This window comes from Pseudophryne corroboree, chromosome 5 (assembly GCF_028390025.1).
Source record: "Pseudophryne corroboree isolate aPseCor3 chromosome 5, aPseCor3.hap2, whole genome shotgun sequence".
In the NCBI taxonomy this organism is placed as follows: Eukaryota; Metazoa; Chordata; class Amphibia; order Anura; family Myobatrachidae; genus Pseudophryne; species Pseudophryne corroboree.
The window spans coordinates 283,374,736-283,392,556 of record NC_086448.1 but is presented as its reverse complement, the minus strand read 5'-3'; the positions used below and the strand labels follow the sequence as shown (position 1 = coordinate 283,392,556).

Below are 17,821 nucleotides of genomic sequence, written 5' to 3'. Positions count from 1 at the left end.
CTAACTCCCGAAGTTAGACTTACCAGGAATATCCACCGAGATTGGCTGAACTGAGGCATCCCCCCAACTAGCGGTACACCATCCCAGGAAAAACTCCAGTAACTCTCGGAGTCAGCCTCAGCAGTCCCCCAGCCACACTACCTGTATACGTACGGCAGCCTGCCGCAAATTTATAGAGAAGATCCAACATAAGGAACCTCCCCTCTCTCTTTAGGGTAAATCTATTTTATGACTTACCGAACACAAACACTCCCTCATGTGCCTGTAATGCAAAAAGCCCACAGTATAGAAAAGTAATCATATCACTTAGATTTCCTGTATACGATCCATTGAGACAGGGCCCCGTGTTGACCAGGCATTGACTTTCACAATATTCCATCCGTGGCGGAAAAAGAATAACCCTTCGGACTTCTGGAGAGGGTGTGAGTCACAGCCGACCTAGAGCTTTATCAACAGAGCGATCAGCACATGAGAAGGAATACTATTACTCCAGTATTCATCATAAATCATAATATGAATTTACATATTGTAATACACATATAGCCACATATCCTAAATATATATATATATATATATATATATATATATATATATATATATATATATATAACATATAATCGGATTGTCCCGAGCCTTCTGGTCCCCAGTGACATTAATGTGTTCTGAACGTGTATGACCATGTACTGAAAAGCCCCAGTCGTGAATCTACCAGGAAACATTATAGTCAACAGAAAACCCCAGTATTTGTCGACAGCAAGAATTAGTAACCAGGCAAAATTACCGTCTTGAAACCCCAAGCGGTCCGAGGGAAGTAACGTACAACTGTATATACACAGGTATAAGTCAGATACAGCATGTCTATTTACACCCGGTGACAACAGTTGGTGCCGACAGGGTCACCCACATACCATTGTGCCTCCCATATAATATTTACTTTTTTCAAGCATATCACTACCGCCCTGTTGTAGCAAGTACCCACGTGCGTCGGCGATGCCGACAGTGAACACCATAGGTGTTTATAACAGAACACTCACGCCTATCGACACAAGTTTACTAAAATGGGTATATCTGACAGGGAGCACACAGAAAATACACACAAGAATGATTTCATGCTTATTCCTAAATCAACTAGTGTTATATATGTGTAACATAACACTAAAAAACTGTGCCCCCCCCCCCTTCCCCCTTGTTTGTGCATTACATACTTCTTGGCGGGGACAGAGAGAAAATGGGGCTGACCCTGTATGTGTGAGGGCTAAGCCCCGCCCCCCTCGGCGCGCTCTAGCTCCTTTATATTATATATACAGGTCAGGCACCGTATATAGTGTAAAGACACTATATACCACCTGAAACTAATGCTGTTCAGGGCGCCCCCCCCTGCGCCCTGCACCCAAGTAAACCGTCGGCGTGTGGGAGCACCGGCGCGCAGTGCGCCCGCAGCTATCAAATGGCGGGGGTATCGTCCGCGGCGCACGGGGCCCATCGTATGCACTTTTTTCCAGCAAAACCAGCCCTCAGTAACTGCTGCCCAGGGCGCTCCCCCCCAGCGCCCTGCACCCTGTGAGTGCCGCTGGAGTGTGGGAACACGGAGCGCAGCGCGACCGCTGCTATGAACTGGCGGGGGTATCATACACGGCACCTGGGGCCCGTAGTATGCTCTTGTGCCAGTAAAATCAGACCTCAGTAACAGCTGCCCAGGGCGCTCCCCCCCAGCGCCCTGCACCCTGTGAGTGCCGTTGGTGTGTGGGAGCATGGAGCGCAGCGCGAACGCTGTACCTCCGTTACTGAAGTCTTCTGCCGTCACTGACGCCTTCTGTTCTTCTAATACTCACACGGCTTCTTTCTTCTGGCTTCTGTGAGGGGGTGACGGCGCGGCTCCAGGAACAAGCAGCTAGGCGCACCAAGTGATCGAACCCTCTGGAGCTAATGGTGTCCAGTAGCCTAAGAAGCAGAGCCCTTGAACTAAGAAGAAGTAGGTCTGACTTGTCCCACGATGCAGGGAGCCTGTAGCCAGCAGGTCGCCCTGAAAATAACAAACCTAACAAAAGACTTTCCAGAGAAACTCAGGAGAGTTCCCCTAGTGTGTGTCCATTCACTCCTGGGCACAAAGTCTAACTGAGGTCTGGAGGAGGGGCATAGAGGGAGGAGCCAGTTCACACCCAGTTTAAGTCTTTATAGTGTGCCCAGGCTCCTGCGGATCCGTCTATACCCCATGGTCCTTTTGGAGTCCCCAGCATCCTCTAGGACGTAAGAGAAATTAGAAATGTTAAAGATAAATTTCCAGAAATGATTGTCATTATTTTACTTTCCGACACTAACAACAAAGTGAGAGCTTGGGGTAAATTTACTATCATCCGTATTCATTCGAGTTTGCATTCACGGCCGTAAAAATGCATCTCGGTGATCTACTAAACACAAAATAGGGCAGTGTTTGCTCAAATAGACAGAAGTTTAGTAAATTACTGGGATTTTTTGTTTAGAAAAAAAATACCTGCGTACGTTCATAACCAGCCGAGTTTAATCTTGGCCAAAACATGAATGATGGTAAATTTACCCCCTTGTCTATAAAGGTAACAGAACATGTACAATGTTCTTAAAGCATATCAGCACACATGTGACAGGAACGCAGTGTTACACTTCCTGCTATTGATAGGCACATAAGAGTGCATGTGCCACGTTTATATGCAGGTGCACAATGCATATGTGTGCCAATAGCCCAATACTACTGTTATGCTGTCTGTGAAATGCGAGGCAATAAATATGCCTTATTGCTTTTTTTGTGTGTGTGTGATGATTACCTGTCACTTCTGTGTCATTGTCGTCAGAATCTGATTCGCCAGGATCAAACACCTGTATTCCCTGGGCCTGCAGTCTTTGGAACTTAGCCTCAAGGTCTCTCTTGGCTCTGAGTAAATCCTGGATCTCCTTTTCTTTTGTTTCTCTAAAGATCTGTTTCGAAAGAGTTGTAAAAATGAGCATACAGTATTCTCAATTTATGTAAATATGGATATGGCCTTGATAGATCAGGGTTTTGTGTAATACCACTGGGCCCCATAGCATGGCTGCAACTAGGGGGGGAGGCCTAAGGGGTCACGTGCCCCAGGCGCCTGATTTGAGGGGGCGCTGAGAGCTCTGCCCAACTCCCTCAGCCAGCTGCTCTCCACCTCCTGCATGGCTCCACGCAACAACTAACGCGTCTGCACGCTGATCGCGGTTGTTAGGAGAGACATTACACGCGGAAGACGGACCATCAGACAAGCCACCCCGGCTGGAGCTGCAGTGCAGGGATGATACTGCTGGTCTCCAGGCTCCAACGTCAGAAGCAGCACTCTCAGCAGCACCGGCAGCTGCTGGGAGAGCTGCTGCTGCCGGCAGAGTATGGACGGAAGAAGAATCATCCCCGACTTCAGCAACTGTACCCGCGGTGCTGCATTCTTTCCTCCTCCTCCGGCACTGAATTTTCCCCTCCTCCGGCGGTGCTGCATTCTTCCCTCCTCCGGCTGCGCTGCATTCTTCCCTCCTCCGGCTGCGCTGCATTCTTCCCTCCTCCGACCGTGCTGCATTTTTCCCTCCTCCGGCGGTGCCAGAGACTACAAGATGCTGACGGCGCTGTGCAGCTGACACTGGGGGATGAGATGTCATGACGTCTCATCCCCCAAGGCGGCGACGAGGAGCGGGAGGCTGGAGCTGGACTCTAAAATGTGCCTGACTGTGCTGCACTGACTGCACTGAGGTCAGTGAGAATGTAAAGCCCCTGCAATTCCCCATCTTCTGTCACCCTCACCAAGAATCGAGAAATCATCCCTGGACTGATCGAGCAAAAAGGTACACTACCTTATTGTGCACAAACTTTACTATTCAGGGAAGCAGGACGCCGCACCCCTGCAACTATAATCTACATCTGAATATTTGACATGGATCATCCAAAAAAAGTAAACCACTGGCATCTGGTTAAGAGCCTAAGGTGCTATAGGAGGCACAAAGGGAGGCTGGATGTGCAGCACCCCTTTCAAGAAAGTCTGAACCTCAGGGAGGGAAGCCAACTGTTTCTGGAAGAAAATGAACAAGGCCGAAATCTGGACTTTTATGGAGCCCAAACGTAGGCCAACATCCACACCTGTCTGCAGGAAGAGGAGAAACCACCCAATTTGAAACTCCACCGTAGGAAACTTATTGGATTCACACCAAGACACATACTTTTTCCAAATGCGATGGTAATGTTTAGACGTTATTCCTTTCCTAGCCTGGATCAGGGTAGGAATAAGCTTATTCGGAATGCCTTTCCGAGCTAAGATCTGGCGTTCAACCTCCATGCCGTCAAACGTAGCCACGGTAAGTCTTGATAAGCGAACGGCCCCTGTTGCAGAAGGTCCTCCTGAAGAGGAAGAGGCTTCGGATCTTCCAGCAGTAACTCCAGAAGATCCGCGTACCAAGTCCTTCTTGGCCAGTTCGGAGCACTGAGGATCGCCTGAACTCTTGTTCTTTTTATACATTTTAGAATCCTTGGGATGAGTGGGAGTGGAGGGAACACATACACAGACTGGAAGATCCACGGAGCCACCAGTGCATCCACCGTAACTGCCTGTGGGTCTCTCGACCTGGACCACAGTACCAGTAAAGCTTCTTGTTGAGGCGGGAGGCCATCATGTCTATGTGAGGTACACCCCAAAGACTTTTCACCACTGCGAACACCTCTGGGTGGAGTCCCCACCCTCCTGGATGGAGATCGTGTCTGCTGAGGAGGTCCGCTTCCCAAGTGTCCACTCCTGGAATGAAGATTGCTGACAGCGCCATTGCGTGTCTTTATGCCCAGAGGAGGATTTTTGTTACCTCTGTTATTGCAGCTCTGCTCTTTGTTCTGCCTTGTCGGTTGTGATGTAGGCCACCTTTATTACATTGTCCGACTGCACCTGAATAGCCTGACCTTGCAGAAGATGTGCCGCTTGTAGAAGGCCGTTGAATACGGCTCTCAGGTCCAGAATGTTTATTGGAAGGATGGATTCCAGACTTGACCACCTTCCTTGGAAGTTTTCCCCTTGGGTTACCGCGCCCCAACCTCTGAGACTTGCATCCGTGGTTAGAAGGATCCAGTTCTGAATCCCGAACCTGCGGCTCTCGAGATGGTGAGGTATTTGCAGCCACCATAGGAGTGAAATCCTGGCTTTCAGCGACAGACGTATCCTCTGGTGGATGTGTAGGTGGGATCCCGAACACTTGTCCAGAAGATCCAGTTGGAAGGACCGTGCATGAAATCTTCCACACTGTAGAGCCTCGTAGGAGGCAACCATCTTCCCCAGAAGACGAATACACTGATGAACCGATACCCAGGTAGGCTTCAAGCAGTGACGTGCATTGGTGTGAGGCAGAGCCTTTCCTGTCATACTTACGTTTAAACCAGAGTTTTGACTGAAAAAATATATGAAAAATACTGATAATTTGTTTGAAATATCTTCTTTGCATTATTCTAATAATTTTTATAGCCCAAACTCTGGAGTACAAAGTCTATGGCAGGTGAGGCAGTGCCTCAGCTGGCTAACGTTTCCGCACATCTCTAATCAAAACTCACCAGATTTCCAGGAGTTTATAATGCTGCACCTGTGTATAATGCCCAGATGTACCCTTTGGCTCATATATTGCATGTAAATTTGGCTCTGGGGTTAGCCAGTGCCTCCTGAGCCATTTAGCTCAGCGCACGTCCCTGGCTTCAAGACATCCCAGACCATTGTTTGTATCACCAACGCTTTCTCCAGTGGTAGAAACACCCTCTGCACTCCCGTGTCGAGTATCATCCCTAGGAAAGACAATCTCCTTGTCGGCTCCAAATGTGACTTGGGAAGATTTAGGATGCAACCATGATCCTGGAGCAGTCGAGTTGTGAGAACAATGGACTGCAACAACTTCTCCCTGGACGATGCTTTAATCAGCAGATCGTCCATATAAGGAATTATGTTCACACCCTCCATGCGGAGGAGTAGCATCATTTTCCCCATGACCTTGGTGAACACCCTCGGTGCCAAATGGCAGCCCCTGGAACTGATAGTGACAGTCCAACAGCGCAAACCTGAAATAAGCCTGGTGTGGCGGCCAAATAGGAATGTGAAGGTATGCATCCTTGATATCTAAGGATAACAGGAATTTCCCCTCCTCCAGACCTGAGATCACCGCTCTCAGAGATTCCATCTTGAACTTGAATTCCCTCAAATATGGATTTAACAATTTGAGGTTCAATATTGGTCTGACCGAACCGTCCGGCGTCGGCACCACTAAAAGGTTTGAGTAGTAACCCTTGTTTACCAGATGAGGTGGAACTGGAACAATGACATTTGCCCTTTCCAATTTTTTAATGGCTTCCTGTAAGATAGCCCTTTCTGTCAGCAAAGCTGGTAAATGGGTATAATATAGAAGCGCTTTATGTTTGTTTGCCGCTCATACCTGTAAAAAAAGGATTGGTTAGTTAAAATGTTTACAGCTCTTTTTAGAAATATGTCAGTGGAGGTTTGTGTATGGAGCAACGAGGATTCCAATTAAATGCCCTGGATCGGGTGTTGTAGACAAGAGTCCCGCTCTAACTGACCCTGCTCTCCCTACCTCGTGAGCCGCTGATCGCAGCTCACTTCCGGATTCCGGACCTGATTTCCTCCCACGGGCTGACGATACACGAGTGTGCTGCACTGCCGTGCGCTCGAAGTGCAGCACACTCGTTTATCGTCAGCCCGCGGGAGGAAACCAGGTTCTGAATCCAGAAGTGAGCCGCGATCAGCGGCTCATGAGGTAGGGAGAGCAGGGTCAGTTAGAACGGGACTTTTTGTTGAAGCAGCTATAGACATATAAGCGCAGTAATAATCATAGTTTTTAAAAGCAAAGCTGGTTTGAAAAATCTGTGAGGTGGGAGCTCTTGAAACTCCAGTGTGTACACCTGAGATACAATATCCTGTACCCAGGGGTCCAGGCCTGAGGACGTCCAGACATGACTGAAATTTCTTAGACGTGCTCCCACCTGCCCGACATCCAGGCTGGGAGGTCCACCGTCATGCTGAGGATTTTGAGGAAACAGAACCCGGCTTCTGTTCTTGGGAACCTGCCGGTGCAGGTTTTCTGGATTTTCCCCGACCACCTCTGAAGAAGGTGGAAGGGGCCTTGGACTTCTTAACCGTTGCGGTCCGAAAGGACTGCATTGTAGGCGCAGAGAAGGATTTTTTCAGCGTCGGAGTGGCTGAGGGAAGAAAGGTTGACTTAACCTCGGTTGCCGTGGAGATCCACGCATCCAAAGCTTCCCCAAATAGAGCCTGACCTGTGAAGGGTAGGATTTCCACACTATTCTTGGATTCCGCATCCGCAGACCATTGGTGCAGCCAGAGTCCCCTGTGTGCCGAGACAGCCATGGAAGACGTCCGTGCATTTAGATTACCAAGGTCCTTCATGGCCTCCACTATGAAATTCGCAGAATCCTGTATGTGACGTAAAAACATTTCAATGTCACTTCTATCCATAGTATCTAAATCGTCTAGTAACGTGCCTGACCACTTTACTATGGCTTTAGAAATCCATGCACAATAAATAGTGCGCCTAAGCGCCATGCCTGAAGCAGTGTATATGGATTTGAGAGTAGTCTCAATCTTGCGGTCTGCCAGTTCTTTCAAAGCGGTAGACCCAGGGACAGGTAAAACCACCTTTTTAGACAATCTAGAAACAGAAGCATCTACTATAGGAGGGTTTTCCCACTTTTTCCTATCCTCTTCAGGGAAAGGAAAAGCAACTAGAACTCTCTTTGGGATCTGGAATTTTTTTCTCCCAGGATTTTTCAAATAATGCGTTTAATTCCCTAGACGCAGGGAAGGTAAGGGAGACTTTCTTTATGTCTGTAAATTAAGCCTCCTCGACCTGTTCAGGTACCTTGTCAGTAATGTGTAAAATGTCCCGAATGGCCTCAATCTTTAGCTGCACCCCTTTAGCAAGGGATACCTCCCCTCGCAGTATATCCCCATCACCGTCACCTGTGTCAGAGTCGGTATCCGTGTCGACTTGCATTACCTGGGCAAGAGCACGCTTTTTTGGGAATATACTAGGAGAGTTTGTTGAGGTAGTGGGAGTAGAATAGGACAAAACCTCTACAGAGTTTTTAAAAACCTGTGTTTCAGTCTCATAATGAGCTACTGTATCCTAGATGAAATCTGGGATATGATACCCTTAATAGAAGCCACCCACTGGGGTTCGAATTCAGAGGGCTGAGACAGTATATTGCATTCCTGAGTACAGGGAATAGACTTTTCTGGAGAAGATACATACTCTGCAGCACAAGATACAGAGTCCCTAGAAATGGTAATGTGAGATATATAACACACACACACACACACACACACACACACACACACAGACAGACAGACACACACAGACACAGTTTCCCCCAAGTACCTTCAGAGAGACAAAGAGTTAGGGAGCCAGCCCACACAGCGCACCAGTAGACAGTTATAATAATAAATGCCTGGTGCTGACTGAGTAACCTAAACAGACTACACAGTAATGTGAATAAACACTCCCCCCCCCCCCCCCCTTCTATAACTCCCTGGTACCACACAGGATAGCTGGAGTTATGTGGAGGGTCCGCGCTCTAAGGAGTAGCTCCACCCCCTAAAATGGCACGTCTTCCCGCACTTATAAAGATTATACAGGCCTGAGGTAATGGCGCTAGCAGTAGTACAGATGTCCCTGATAGCAATAGTGACCAGTGTAAGGGTGTTTGCGCTGGCCCACAATGTACCTCTGAGCCCTCCGGAGCGCAGCATCAGCGCTGTGCTCCCACCCTGATGCCGCCATTCTCACGGCTCCCCGCTTGTCGAGGCGCCGACGTCCTACTCGCCACCAACGTCTTCTCGCCCTGTTAGGGTGTGGCGGCAGGGCTGCGGGAGCGAGCGGTCGCCTTGGGGGCTTGCGATCGGCCCCCTCAGGAGCTCAGTGTCCTGTCAGTGGAGATAAGGGCCATTAACCTCAGAGGGTTGGATCCTACTCCCCCCCTAAGTCCCACGAAGCAGGGAGCCTGTTGCCAGCAGCCTTCCTGTATCTAACTGTTTAAAAAAAACTAAAACTAAAAAGAACTCCTAGGAGCTCCCCTAGCTGTGACCGGCGCCACTGGGCACATTTTCTAAACTGGGTCTGATAGGAGGAGCATAGAGGGAGGAGCCAGCCCAAACTATTAAACTCTTAAAGTGCCCATGGCTCCTGGTGGACCCATCTATACCCCATGGTACTAATGTGGACCCCAGCATCCTCTAGGACGTAAGAGAAAATCATATTATAGTAAGTTGGCAGTTTGATTCTTTTCAGAACCATTTTCAAGAAACATTAAAATACATCCCAAGTGAAACACCGAACTGCTATTTGATTGTTACCTGATGGCTCTGATGGACATTTACTTATGATAATAAAACTGCAATGTTTTGGATACTTGTAAATTTGGTCAGTGCCCTCTTTTCTATTTGCTTTTATGCAAATTTCCAAATTTGGAGTGATTTGTGTAAAATCTTGGATGAAATGCACCCATATGCTGATAACGGTTACGTGAATGCAAGCAACGGAACAAACACACATATTTCTGAAGAATATACTGCACTCAGATACTCAGATCAATCCCACCCATGTTGGTGAAGTTACAGTCCTGAAGTTAAGTTTCTAAGCTTAAGGAGTCTGCGTCTTCAAGTGTACACATGTACATAACATAGAATATATGATGGGGGGAGGGGGCGCTTTGGACTGAACACCCTAATTCCAAACATAATTAAAGATACCATCATGCTGAGACTTGTAGTTCTACGCAGAAAAAAAGAAAATGAGGGTTCACACTCTATAGTATTATGCACTTCCAATCAGAATCATTCTAATAAACTCTGCATCTAATATAGAAAACTGAGGTGCTTAGCAAAATTTTTGCCAAAAATATATGGGCCCACCAACCACAAGCAGGTGACCTCATCTGGTGGCTACATAACACTAAGGTTCAGGTGTAGGACACAGGACCCCCCAAGTCAGCACAGACCAACTGCCCCAACGCATAACAGAAGTAGAAGCTATGTGTTAGTTGTGTTACATTGGTGAAAAGTAAGAATTAGAATGTTAGGCATTAAACAGGTAGATAATTAGGTGCTAAAAAAAAGTGCTAGATTAAGAATTACAATGTGATACTCCAAAGAAACCAGGCCACGCCAACCCAGGGGGCCCCGCGCGCCAAACTTATCCCTAAAACTGACAAATTGTATAAATTAATTCAGGACTTACCATCATAGTGTCTTTTCCGATATGCAGTCTGTAAATGCCAGAGATCCTTGCTAATTAAAAACACCCTTGGGTATGTGGGAGGGGTGCTAATCTAAGCTGAAGCAGTCTTCGCCTTCAAGTGTACACATGTTAGTGTTAGAAACCCACTAGATGGAGACACCTTGTCGCGGTTGGTGGGCCCATATATTTTTGGCCCAAAATTATGCTAACCACCCCAATTTTGCTCTATGTTATATAGAGATGAGCGGGTTCGGTTCCTCTGAATCCGAACCCGCCCGAACTTCAGTTTTTTCTTCACGGGTCCGAGCGACTCGGATCTTCCCGCCTTGCTCGGTTAACCCGAGCGCGCCCGAACGTCATCATCCCGCTGTCGGATTCTCGCGAGGCTCGGATTCTATCGCGAGACTCGGATTCTATATAAGGAGCCGCGCGTCGCCGCCATTTTCACACGTGCATTGAGATTCATAGGGAGAGGACGTGGCTGGCGTCCTCTCCGTTTAGAGAAGAGAGTGAGACAGTAGAGAGAGACACAGTAGTAGTAATTTTGGGTAGCATTATTAGGAGGAGTACTACTATACTACTACTACTTGCTGAAGTGATATAGATTAGATAGTGTGACTGTATTAATTATCTGACTTGTGGGGGAGACACTGACAGTGGGGAGCAGTTAGAGTCTGAGAGCAGGACTCAGGAGTACATATAACGTACAGTGCACACTTTTGCTGCCAGAGTCAGTGCCACACTGCCATTGTGACCACACTGACCACCAGACCAGTATAATATATTTTGTTATTGTCTGCTTAGGAGTACTACTTGCAAGTTGCTGATAGTGTGACCAGTGACCTGACCACCAGTTTAATAATCAATCACCACCAGTTTAATATATATATATATATATATATAATTGTATATTATATATATATATATATATATATATATATATATATATATAATATTGTATTATACCACCTACCCGTGGTTTTTTTTTTTTTTCATTCTTCTTTATACATACTACTATAGTAGCTTACTGTAGCAGTCTGCGGTGCTGCTGAGCTGACAGTGTCCAGCAGGTCCGTCATCAGTCATTACATAATAAATATATATACCTGTCCGGCTGCAGTACTAGCGATATTATATATACATATATATTGATTTCATCTCATTATCATCCAGTCTATATTAGCAGCAGACACAGTACGTTAGTCCACGGCTGTAGCTACCTCTGTGTCGGCACTCGGCAGTCCATCCATAATTGTATACCACCTCCCCGTGGTTTTTTTTTTTCTTTCTTCTTTGTACATACTACTATAGTATAGTAGCTTACTGTAGCAGTCTGCGGTGCTGCTGAGCTGACAGTGTCCAGCAGGTCCGTCATCAGTCATTACATAATAAATATACATACCTGTCCGGCTGCAGTACTAGTGATATTATATTGATTTCATCTCATTATCATCCAGTCTATATTAGCAGCAGACACAGTACGTTAGTCCACGGCTGTAGCTACCTCTGTGTCGGCACTCGGTAGTCCATCCATAATTGTATACCACCTCCCCGTGGTTTTTTTATTTCTGTCTTCTTTGTACATACTACTATAGTATAGTAGCTTACTGTAGCAGTCTGCGGTGCTGCTGAGCTGACAGTGTCCAGCAGGTCCGTCATCAGTCATTACATAATAAATATACATACCTGTCCGGCTGCAGTACTAGTGATATTATATTGATTTCATCTCATTATCATCCAGTCTATATTAGCAGCAGACACAGTACGGTAGTCCACGGCTGTAGCTACCTCTGTGTCGGCACTCGGCAGTCCATCCATAATTGTATACCACCTCCCCGTGGTTTTTTTTTTTCTTTCTTCTTTGTACATACTACTATAGTATAGTAGCTTACTGTAGCAGTCTGCGGTGCTGCTGAGCTGACAGTGTCCAGCAGGTCCGTCATCAGTCATTACATAATAAATATACATACCTGTCCGGCTGCAGTACTAGTGATATTATATTGATTTCATCTCATTATCATCCAGTCTATATTAGCAGCAGACACAGTACGGTAGTCCACGGCTGTAGCTACCTCTGTGTCGGCACTCGGCAGTCCATCCATAATTGTATACCACCTCCCCGTGGTTTTTTTTTTTTCTTTCTTCTTTGTACATACTACTATAGTATAGTAGCTTACTGTAGCAGTCTGCGGTGCTGCTGAGCTGACAGTGTCCAGCAGGTCCGTCATCAGTCATTACATAATAAATATACATACCTGTCCGGCTGCAGTACTAGTGATATTATATTGATTTCATCTCATTATCATCCAGTCTATATTAGCAGCAGACACAGTACGGTAGTCCACGGCTGTAGCTACCTCTGTGTCGGCACTCGGCAGTCCATCCATAATTGTATACCACCTCCCCGTGGTTTTTTTTCTTTCTTTCTTCTTTGTACATACTACTATAGTATAGTAGCTTACTGTAGCAGTCTGCGGTGCTGCTGAGCTGACAGTGTCCAGCAGGTCCGTCATCAGTCATTACATAATAAATATACATACCTGTCCGGCTGCAGTACTAGTGATATTATATTGATTTCATCTCATTATCATCCAGTCTATATTAGCAGCAGACACAGTACGGTAGTCCACGGCTGTAGCTACCTCTGTGTCGGCACTCGGCAGTCCATCCATAATTGTATACCACCTACCCGTGGTTTTTTTTTTTCTTTCTTCTTGATACATACTACTATAGTAGCTTACTGTAGCAGTCTGCGGTGCTGCTGAGCTGACAGTGTCCAGCAGGTCCGTCATCAGTCATCATTACCTAATAAATATATATCTACCTGTCCGGCTGCAGTACTAGTGATATTATATATACACATATATATATATTGATTTCATATCATTATCATCCAGTCTATATTAGCAGCAGACACAGTACGTTAGTCCACGGCTGTAGCTACCTCTGTGTCGGCACTCGGCAGTCCATCCATAATTGTATACCACCTACCCAGGGTTTTTTTTTTTCTTTCTTCTTTATACATACTACTATAGTAGCTTACTGTAGCAGTCTGCGGTGCTGCTGAGCTGACAGTGTCCAGCAGGTCCGTCATCAGTCATTACATAATAAATATATATACCTGTCCGGCTGCAGTACTAGTGATATTATATATATATATATATATATATATTGATTTCATCTCATTATCATCCAGTCTATATTAGCAGCAGACACAGTACGGTAGTCCACGGCTGTAGCTACCTCTGTGTCGGCAGTCGCTCGTCCATCCATAAGTATACTAGTATCCATCCATCTCCATTGTTTACCTGAGGTGCCTTTTAGTTGTGCCTATTAAAATATGGAGAACAAAAATGTTGAGGTTCCAAAATTAGGGAAAGATCAAGATCCACTTCCACCTCGTGCTGAAGCTGCTGCCACTAGTCATGGCCGAGACGATGAAATGCCAGCAACGTCGTCTGCCAAGGCCGATGCCCAATGTCATAGTACAGAGCATGTAAAATCCAAAACACCAAATATCAGTAAAAAAAGGACTCCAAAATCTAAAATAAAATTGTCGGAGGAGAAGCGTAAACTTGCCAATATGCCATTTACCACACGGAGTGGCAAGGAACGGCTGAGGCCCTGGCCTATGTTCATGGCTAGTGGTTCAGCTTCACATGAGGATGGAAGCACTCAGCCTCTCGCTAGAAAAATGAAAAGACTCAAGCTGGCAAAAGCACCGCAAAGAACTGTGCGTTCTTCGAAATCCCAAATCCACAAGGAGAGTCCAATTGTGTCGGTTGCGATGCCTGACCTTCCCAACACTGGACGTGAAGAGCATGCGCCTTCCACCATTTGCACGCCCCCTGCAAGTGCTGGAAGGAGCACCCGCAGTCCAGTTCCTGATAGTCAGATTGAAGATGTCAGTGTTGAAGTACACCAGGATGAGGAGGATATGGGTGTTGCTGGCGCTGGGGAGGAAATTGACAAGGAGGATTCTGATGGTGAGGTGGTTTGTTTAAGTCAGGCACCCGGGGAGACACCTGTTGTCCGTGGGAGGAATAGGGCCGTTGACATGCCTGGTGAAAATACCAAAAAAATCAGCTCTTCGGTGTGGAAGTATTTCACCAGAAATGCGGACAACATTTGTCAAGCCGTGTGTTGCCTTTGTCAAGCTGTAATAAGTAGGGGTAAGGACGTTAACCACCTCGGAACATCCTCCCTTATACGTCACCTGCAGCGCATTCATAATAAGTCAGTGACAAGTTCAAAAACTTTGGGCGACAGCGGAAGCAGTCCACTGACCAGTAAATCCCTTCCTCTTGTAACCAAGCTCACGCAAACCACCCCACCAACTCCCTCAGTGTCAATGTCCTCCTTCCCCAGGAATGCCAATAGTCCTGCAGGCCATGTCACTGGCAATTCTGACGAGTCCTCTCCTGCCTGGGATTCCTCCGATGCATCCTTGCGTGTAACGCCTACTGCTGCTGGCGCTGCTGTTGTTGCTGGTGGGAGTCGATGGTCATCCCAGAGGGGAAGTCGTACTCGTAAGCCCACTTTTACTACTTCCACCAAGCAATTGACTGTCCAACAGTCCTTTGCGAGGAAGATGAAATATCACAGCAGTCATCCTGCTGCAAAGCGGATAACTGAGGCCTTGGCATCCTGGGTGGTGAGAAACGTGGTTCCGGTATCCATCATTACTGCAGAGCCAACTAGAGACTTGTTGGAGGTACTGTGTCCCCGGTACCAAATACCATCTAGGTTCCATTTCTCTAGGCAGGCGATACCGAAAATGTACACAGACCTCAGAAAAAGAGTCACCAGTGTCCTAAAAAATGCAGCTGTACCCAATGTCCACTTAACCACGGACATGTGGACAAGTGGAGCAGGGCAGGGTCAGGACTATATGACTGTGACAGCCCACTGGGTAGATGTATGGACTCCCGCCGCAAGAACAGCAGCGGCGGCACCAGTAGCAGCATCTCGCAAACGCCAACTCTTTCCTAGGCAGGCTACGCTTTGTATCACCGCTTTCCAGAATACGCACACAGCTAAAAACCTCTTACGGCAACTGAGGAAGATCATCGCGGAATGGCTTACCCCAATTGGACTCTCCTGTGGATTTGTGGCATCGGACAACGCCAGCAATATTGTGTGCGCATTAAATCTGGGCAAATTCCAGCACGTCCCATGTTTTGCACATACCTTGAATTTGGTGGTGCAGAATTTTAAAAAAAACGACAGGGGCGTGCAAGAGATGCTGTCGGTGGCCAGAAGAATTGCGGGACACTTTCGGCGTACAGGCACCACGTACAGAAGACTGGAGCAACACCAAAAACGCCTGAACCTGCCCTGCCATCATCTGAAGCAAGAAGTGGTAACGAGGTGGAATTCAACCCTATATATGCTTCAGAGGTTGGAGGAGCAGCAAAAGGCCATTCAAGCCTATACAATTCAGCACGATATAGGAGGTGGAATGCACCTGTCTCAAGCGCAGTGGAGAATGATTTCAACGTTGTGCAAGGTTCTGCTGCCCTTTGAACTTGCCACACGTGAAGTCAGTTCAGACACTGCCAGCCTGAGTCAGGTCATTCCCCTCATCAGGCTTTTGCAGAAGAAGCTGGAGACATTGAAGGAGGAGCTAACACGGAGCGATTCCGCTAGGCATGTGGGACTTGTGGATGGAGCCCTTAATTCGCTTAACAAGGATTCACGGGTGGTCAATCTGTTGAAATCAGAGCACTACATTTTGGCCACCGTGCTCGATCCTAGATTTAAAACCTACCTTGGATCTCTCTTTCCGGCAGACACAAGTCTGCTGGGGTTCAAAGACCTGCTGGTGAGAAAATTGTCAAGTCAAGCGGAACGCGACCTGTCAACATCTCCTCCTTCACATTCTCCCGCAACTGGGGGTGCGAGGAAAAGGCTCAGAATCCCGAGCCCACCCGCTGGCGGTGATGCAGGGCAGTCTGGAGCGACTGCTGATGCTGACATCTGGTCCGGACTGAAGGACCTGTCAACGATTACGGACATGTCGTCTACTGTCACTGCATATGATTCTCTCCCCATTGAAAGAATGGTGGAGGATTATATGAGTGACCGCATCCAAGTAGGCACGTCACACAGTCCGTACTTATACTGGCAGGAAAAAGAGGCAATTTGGAGGCCCTTGCACAAACTGGCTTTATTCTACCTAAGTTGCCCTCCCACAAGTGTGTACTCCGAAAGAGTGTTTAGTGCCGCCGCTCACCTTGTCAGCAATCGGCGTACGAGGTTACTTCCAGAAAATGTGGAGAAGATGATGTTCATTAAAATGAATTATAATCAATTCCTCCGTGGAGACATTGACCAGCAGCAATTGCCTCCACAAAGTACACAGGGAGCTGAGATGGTGGATTCCAGTGGGGACGAATTGATAATCTGTGAGGAGGGGGATGTACACGGTGATATATCGGAGGATGATGATGAGGTGGACATCTTGCCTCTGTAGAGCCAGTTTGTGCAAGGAGAGATTAATTGCTTCTTTTTTGGTGGGGGTCCAAACCAACCCGTCATTTCAGTCACAGTCGTGTGGCAGACCCTGTCACTGAAATGATGGGTTGGTTAAAGTGTGCATGTCCTGTTTATACAACATAAGGGTGGATGGGAGGGCCCAAGGACAATTCCATCTTGCACCTCTTTTTTCTTTAATTTTTCTTTGCGTCATGTGCTGTTTGGGGAGGGTTTTTTGGAAGGGCCATCCTGCGTGACACTGCAGTGCCACTCCTAGATGGGCCAGGTGTTTGTGTCGGCCACTAGGGTCGCTTATCTTACTCACACAGCTACCTCATTGCGCCTCTTTTTTTCTTTGCGTCATGTGCTGTTTGGGGAGTGTTTTTTGGAAGGGCCATCCTGCGTGACACTGCAGTGCCACTCCTAGATGGGCCCGGTGTTTGTGTCGGCCACTAGGGTCGCTTATCTTACTCACACAGCTACCTCATTGCGCCTCTTTTTTTCTTTGCGTCATGTGCTGTTTGGGGAGTGTTTTTTGGAAGGGCCATCCTGCGTGACACTGCAGTGCCACTCCTAGATGGGCCCGGTGTTTGTGTCGGCCACTAGGGTCGCTTATCTTACTCACACAGCTACCTTATTGCGCCTCTTTTTTTCTTTGCGTCATGTGCTGTTTGGGGAGTGTTTTTTGGAAGGGCCATCCTGCATGACACTGCAGTGCCACTCCTAGATGGGCCCGGTGTTTGTGTCGGCCACTAGGGTCGCTTATCTTACTCACACAGCTACCTCATTGCGCCTCTTTTTTTCTTTGCGTCATGTGCTGTTTGGGGAATGTTTTTTGGAAGGGCCATCCTGCGTGACACTGCAGTGCCACTCCTAGATGGGCCAGGTGTTTGTGTCGGCCACTAGGGTCGCTTATCTTACTCACACAGCTACCTCATTGCGCCTCTTTTTTTCTTTGCGTCATGTGCTGTTTGGGGAGTGTTTTTTGGAAGGGCCATCCTGCGTGACACTGCAGTGCCACTCCTAGATGGGCCCGGTGTTTGTGTCGGCCACTAGGGTCGCTTAGCTTAGTCAT

At 47.3% G+C, this 17,821-nt stretch overlaps 1 protein-coding gene across 2 annotated transcripts in view; it reads right to left on the bottom strand.

The window, feature by feature from the left end:
• Positions 1-17,821, bottom strand: part of NPHP3 (nephrocystin 3) — a 303,001-nt gene that overhangs the window by 225,707 nt on the left and 59,473 nt on the right. For both annotated transcript variants that reach the window (XM_063922378.1, XM_063922379.1), the window contains one exon: positions 2,799-2,949. In XM_063922378.1, the coding sequence (XP_063778448.1) occupies positions 2,799-2,949 (151 nt within the window). The remainder of the gene's footprint in view (positions 1-2,798; positions 2,950-17,821) is intronic.